The sequence below is a fragment of the Solanum tuberosum genome, unplaced genomic scaffold (assembly GCF_000226075.1).
Source record: "Solanum tuberosum cultivar DM 1-3 516 R44 unplaced genomic scaffold, SolTub_3.0 scf00665, whole genome shotgun sequence".
Lineage (NCBI taxonomy): Eukaryota > Viridiplantae > Streptophyta > Magnoliopsida > Solanales > Solanaceae > Solanum > Solanum tuberosum.
Window position 1 is genome coordinate 84,207 of NW_006239579.1, and position 6,000 is coordinate 90,206.

At 36.2% G+C, this 6,000-nt stretch overlaps 1 protein-coding gene across 1 annotated transcript; it reads left to right on the forward strand.

Moving 5' to 3' along the window:
- Positions 1-402: 402 nt before the first annotated feature.
- LOC102590758 (F-box/kelch-repeat protein SKIP30-like) lies at positions 403-5,059 on the forward strand. The gene is made up of 2 exons (XM_006366608.2): positions 403-507; positions 3,322-5,059. Exon 2 carries the CDS (start codon positions 3,392-3,394, stop codon positions 4,427-4,429), a length of 1,038 nt encoding a protein of 345 aa, XP_006366670.1. The 5' UTR covers positions 403-507; positions 3,322-3,391; the 3' UTR covers positions 4,430-5,059.
- Positions 5,060-6,000: the final 941 nt, after the last annotated feature.

Consider the following 6,000-nt stretch of genomic DNA (forward strand, 5'->3'; position numbering starts at 1 on the left):
CCATAATTAGTCGGGGGAGCAGTACGTATAGTTTCATCATGATCCAACATATTTTTACATTTAAGAGCCATTTAATAGGAATTGTGCAATTTTCTCAATTTTTCATGTGTGTTATTCCATGAATATTTTGGTGATATAATTTTTGATCAATTTCTTTTTAAAAAATTATGGGAGCTTCCGTAATGAAGTCGGGAAATTGTACTTATATTGTTAGTTTATCAATTTTTAGTATTTTGGTAACGTGATTAGATTATTTTATCAATTTTCGCGTGTGTTAGGACATAAATATTTTGGTGATATAGTTTTAAGTGTTTTTTTTAAAAAAAAAAAAAACTTTATGGGATTAAACCTTAATTTACACGTTTCTGAATTTGTCAATTTCTTGTATTTGACAAAAGCAATAAATCTGTGAACTCACAGCAATTCCATTTGCTACCGTCTTTTTCAGCACAATATCTGATTTTTATTTGGGGCTTTTCTCTTGAGTTATCTTCTTTGCTTAGCAAGGTAAATGCTTCTATTTATTTTCAACAATTCCATTGAAATCATTTGGGAATCTTGGATTATTTCTACTTCATTGTGGAATTGACATAAATTTCTGTTTTTCTTGTAAAGATTTGTTCTTACCCAAAATCTGAAACACCCCAAGTGTTGTTCTTCTGGATTGTTGCTACTTTATTGTGGAATTATCATAAATTTTTCTGTTTCTTGTAAAGATTGGTACTTTCCCAAAATCTGAAACACCCCAAGTTTTGTTCTTCTGGATTGTTGCTACTTCATTGTGGAATTAGCATAAATTTTTCTGTTTCTTGTAAAGATTGGTTCTTTTTCAAAATCTGAAACACCCCAAGTTTTGCTCTTTTGTGTTGTTAGGTGTTGAGTTTCAATTAGGGGAATCTTTAGGTACTCTTTCAGATGGGGTTTTGGGTTTGCTCAAAGAATTTAATTATTGTAATGATTACGTTATTGGAGCTCAAGGAATTAAGGGTAATGGGAGAAAAACAGTAAGGGAAAGATTGAGTCAGAAATGAAGAGATATTAAGTGAAAATATATCAAGTCACTTCATTGATGGTGCAAGATTAAGCAAGAATACTATTTCGATGAAAAATATCATTTAGATGTATTTAAGAGAGTATGAAAGATTAAGAACTAGTGTGGATGGTTATAATATGTTTCTAAGCTCCTATAGGCAGTGGCAGTGCCACTCTTGTCCAAGGGGTGTCAGTTGACACCCATTCGATGGAAAATTATAAAGTGTAGATAGGTAAATTTTGTATGTGTTCGTTGAATCCCGTTGGATTCTTTTTGTGCTTACTTCTTTATATTTTGACTATTTCTCGTGAAAATCTTGGCCCCACCAGTGCTTGTAGGAATAGAAAATGGTTGTTGGAACCTTGAGTTTATGACACTCGTATGTTTACTTCTTTGACATGTATCATATTCTTGCTGTCAAGTTTACTTCTTTGGCATATATCACGCTCCTGCACAACCCTTTTTGCATCATCTATTTGTTTAGGTCAATTTGAAACTGCTATTGAACCATCCTTTTTGGAATCATCTAATTACTTAGGCCAATTTGAAACTGAGTTTAGTTTCTATTGAGTTGCTACTGTACCTCAGTGTGCAGTAATGACTGAAGCGTGCATGATTTCTGTAAGCTGTTTCCTGGCTTTGTCTGCCCTTTCCACCCATGTTTTTTCCTTGATATCTGAGCAACTTATCTGTAGAGTTACATAAGAAATAGGATTTGGCCTACTGCTTAGGGCTGCAATGGCCTTGATGGTGTCGTCATCATCTGCATAGTTGTCTATGACTTCTTTATTCATGTTGATTGCATCTTGTTGATTGTGTTGCAAGTAGACTGTTCTTCATCCCTTCTGCACGTTGCATCAACTGGATCATTCTCTCCTTTTTCCCTTATTGCATCTTGCAGCTTAGTTACAATAGATTGGTCAACACAGTATGTTTAGAGGTATTCATCTTTGAGTTCTTCTTTAGATACTTAAAAGCTGAAATGTTCAGTCATAATGATAATATGAGAAAGGTATAGATATTGTCTCCATTTTAATACAGCCAGTGAGAGGTCTATGAGATCTTTTTCATAGGTTGAGAGACCTTGATGTTTAATGCTAAGTGCTTGACAAGGGGTTGCAATAGGTTTCCTTCTTGCATCACCACATCATCAATCTCTTTAGTCTTAGTTATGCAATTTCACATTCAAGGTTTTGGTAAAATTCTGTAGTACTGACCTATAAAGAAATCGATAATGCCAATCGGTGTGCCTCTATCATGGATTTTTTAAGGTCTAGGAATGCAGTGGTGGCTTCACGGAGTCCGTGAAGAAATATCCCTTCTTCAGTGGTATAGTATGGGGACCGCTGATCTTCCATAATTTCTTATATGTCCTCCGTGATAGAATATAAGGTCAAGGAATTCCTTCAGCTCCTTGATTGAAAAGGACTATGGCGAATTTCTCTTTGATAATGCCATAATGGTGGTGTCACAGAGTTTGTATATCCAACCCCCAAGTATTCCCCTTAGATATTTGCAGGCAAATGACATTCGCTTAGCAACCTAGCACAATCCCTGCGTGCTGCAAATAATCTGTAAACGAGAAGCCGTAAACTAGAACATCCAAGAAAACAAGGATGATTCCCTTAGGTAAATTCCAAAGACATCATGCATACGGGACCATATTTGTAAATTTAAAGGGCATCACCCTGAATTACCACCTACTATGGTCTAATAGGTAACCATCAAGTTTGTACCTGAATGAATGGGCATAAGGAGGACAGAGGGAAGGGTATTCAAATGCAAGGTGAGCTTGAACATGGAATTGGTGAAATGAGATAATTGACATTGTTAGGTATTGATGTGTTAAATTCATCATGGAGCAAGGTTACAAAAGAAAAAAGAAGGATTATTCATCTTGTTTCAGTCTACTATATAGCCAAGTGTTTTTAGCTTTTTTGAATTGGAAGTTTCTAAATGTGATGTGCACTTGGCATTTACTCCTGTTACAATATCTCTAGGTAAAGCTAGGCCACTGTGGAATGAGTTTTTCTGTAATCCTTTAAAAACATCAGTGCACTGATTGTATTGCTAATGTATGCTAGTCTCTCTGCCGCCACTGCCCACTCGTACAAAGTTTGGCTGAGAAGAGATGTTGGCCTTTTCTATTAAGAAGAGTGTTAATTCTGATATATAAAATGCTAGCAGTTCACATTATGATTCTCTCTATTCTACTGTAAGGATAATTATGTATGTTCCGTGTTAATTCATTTGTTTATCAATCAAATGATTCAAATTGCATATTTCAGGTTGACGTCAACAAATAGTTGTACACCAACATTATATTTGTTGATAAAGATAGGTGCAAGGTTGGTGGTTATGACTGCACTCATCGAAGGTCTTCCTGATGCTGTTGCCATTAGGTGCCTTGCACGGGTTCCATTCTACCTTCATCCAAAGTTAGAGCTTGTTTCCCATTCCTGGAGAGCTGCTATTCAAAGTGCTGAACTATTTAAAGCTAGACAGGAGGTCAACTCATCTGAAGAATTTTTATGTGTATCCGCATTTGAACCTGAAAACTTATGGGAGCTCTATGATCCTACACATGACCTTTGGATTACTCTCCCGATTCTCCCCTCCAACATCAGTCATTTTGCTCGCTTCAGTGTTGTTTCTACTGCTGGGAAGCTGTTTGTTTTAGGTGGTGGCAGTGATGCTGTGGATCCATTGACAGGTGACCAAGATGGAATTTTTGCAACTGACAAGGTCTGGTCATATGATCCTGCAACCCGAGCATGGAATCCGCGTGCATCTATGCTTGTTCCTCGTGCCATGTTTGCTTGTTGCGTGTTGGATGGGAAGATAGTCGCTGCAGGGGGTTTTACTAACCGCAGAAAATCAATATGCAATGCGGAAATCTATGATCCTGAGACGGATGTCTGGGTACAATTACCTGATCTCCATCATGCGCACAATTCTGCTTGCTCGGGAGTAGTTTTTGGTGGTAAAGTTCATGTCTTGCATAAAGGTTTGTCAACTATTCAGGTTTTAGAAAATTTCAAGCAGGGTTGGATTGCTCACGAGTATTCTTGGCTCCAGGGCCCGATGACTGTCGTTAGGGAAAATCTTTATGTTATGAGCAATTGGTTCATTTATAAGCAAGAAGGAGAATTAAGAAGAATGATAGTTTCAGCATCTGATTTTCGTAGGAGAATTGGGTATGCTATGATAGGGTTGGGAGATGATATTTATATAGTTGGAGGGGTTAATGGACCGGATTACTGGAATTGTAGCGTCAAAGTGCTGTCTGATGTTGATGTCTTGACCCTTGGAAGTGAGAGGCCAGCGTGGCGTAAGGTTGCTCCATTGACAAGGTGCAAAGGGACAATCCTTGGCTGCACACAGCTGAGAATTTAGGACATGCATAAATGGGGATGAAGTTTATTTCAGTGTTATCGAAAAAATGCTACAACGAACATTTGGCACTAAAGGGGCTGCTAGGGATAGCGTGAAGTAGACAAGTGAACAGGAAAAAAGCAAATTGAGATTACTAATGGTGGATGAAGTTTGAGGGTAAACATGTTCCATGCCTTGCCCTTGTCTCCTTTGTCGTAGATTGAAAATGATGGAAATCCTATCTAACATGACTTCTATGAGTTGTCTTAGCAGTGATCGACTTTATTTTATTAGTTGTCTAAAAGCTACTGTAAATGAAATCCCGCGCCAGAAACATGGAAGCAACAAGATGTTCAGCTTTCTTGCAGCTTCCTTACTGAGTTCTTGAGTGGAATGAAGTTCACCCGGACTTTGAGAACTGGAGATTTTGACATGATAAAATACATGTATTTGCATTAAGGAGCACTAGTATTTTGTTTTCTTAGTGTTTGTAATTTGAGATGAATTTAAATAGAGTAATAGGGTCAGATTTATAGTTGACCTCAACTTGTTTGAGACTGTTGCGTTATTGTAGTTTAAGATGGATTAACTTGTTGCTTACTTGGTTACTTCAAGCCATGCTTTTGTCGTTCAAGATGCACTTTTCGTCAATTAACCAGGATTGAGGCGTAGTTATTATTGTTATTGTCGCTCTTTCACTCTCTATTGGGTGTATCTCTATTAGTTTCTCAAAATATTAGTCAAAGTTTTCCCCATTGTGTCTTAACAACAACAACATACACGTTGAGAAAGGGTAAAATATATACAAAGATCTTATTTCTATTATTGTGGATTAAAGATGTATTTTTGTAGATCCTTAACTCAAAAAAAAAAGTGTAACCATAGCAGACTGGAAAGAGAACTAAATAAGGAGAAGATGAGATTATGGATTGAACCGTCATTCCCTCTCAGAAATTTCTCAATAATAAAAAAAAGTAAAATAAAATGAGGATAATTTCAAGATCTTCACTTGATCACTTAGCTCTTGTAATTTTTTAATATGGAAAATGTTCATATTTCTTTTCTTTCTTTTTTTTAAATAATTATATTTGCCCTTCCTCATACTTTTCCATATTATTTGTCATTATCATTCAACTTTGGACACATATTTACTCTTGTACTATTAACTTCCATGTCACCGCCCCTGTTATCTTATGTGACGCCTAGATGAATATATTTTTATCCTAATTATGTGATGCTAACTCCCATGTCATTATTCTTATTATCTTACGTCTATGTGAATATATTTTTATTCCGATGACGTAACACCAACTTTTTGTCGAGGAGATTTGGGTGAACACCCTCGCCTCCCCTTATTCACCCTTGTTTCTAATAAACCATCGGCTCAAAAAAAAAAAAAGGAAAAAAAAAGAGCAACTTTCACATATAGCAAACACAAAATTCATATTTGTAAGCTATAACAAAGTTTGCATAATTGCGCTCCATAACAAACATAAATATGTATATTTCGCTATACATATACAAAAGAAAGCAGTTGTATAATTTGCTTGGGTATACATATACAAAAAGATCAATTGTATAAAGTGAGAGAG

What these genes read in the sequence shown, in the direction of transcription:
- LOC102590758 (XM_006366608.2), top strand. Translation starts at nt 3,392, where the DNA reads ATGACTGCACTCATCGAAGGTCTTCCTGATGCTGTTGCCATTAGGTGC.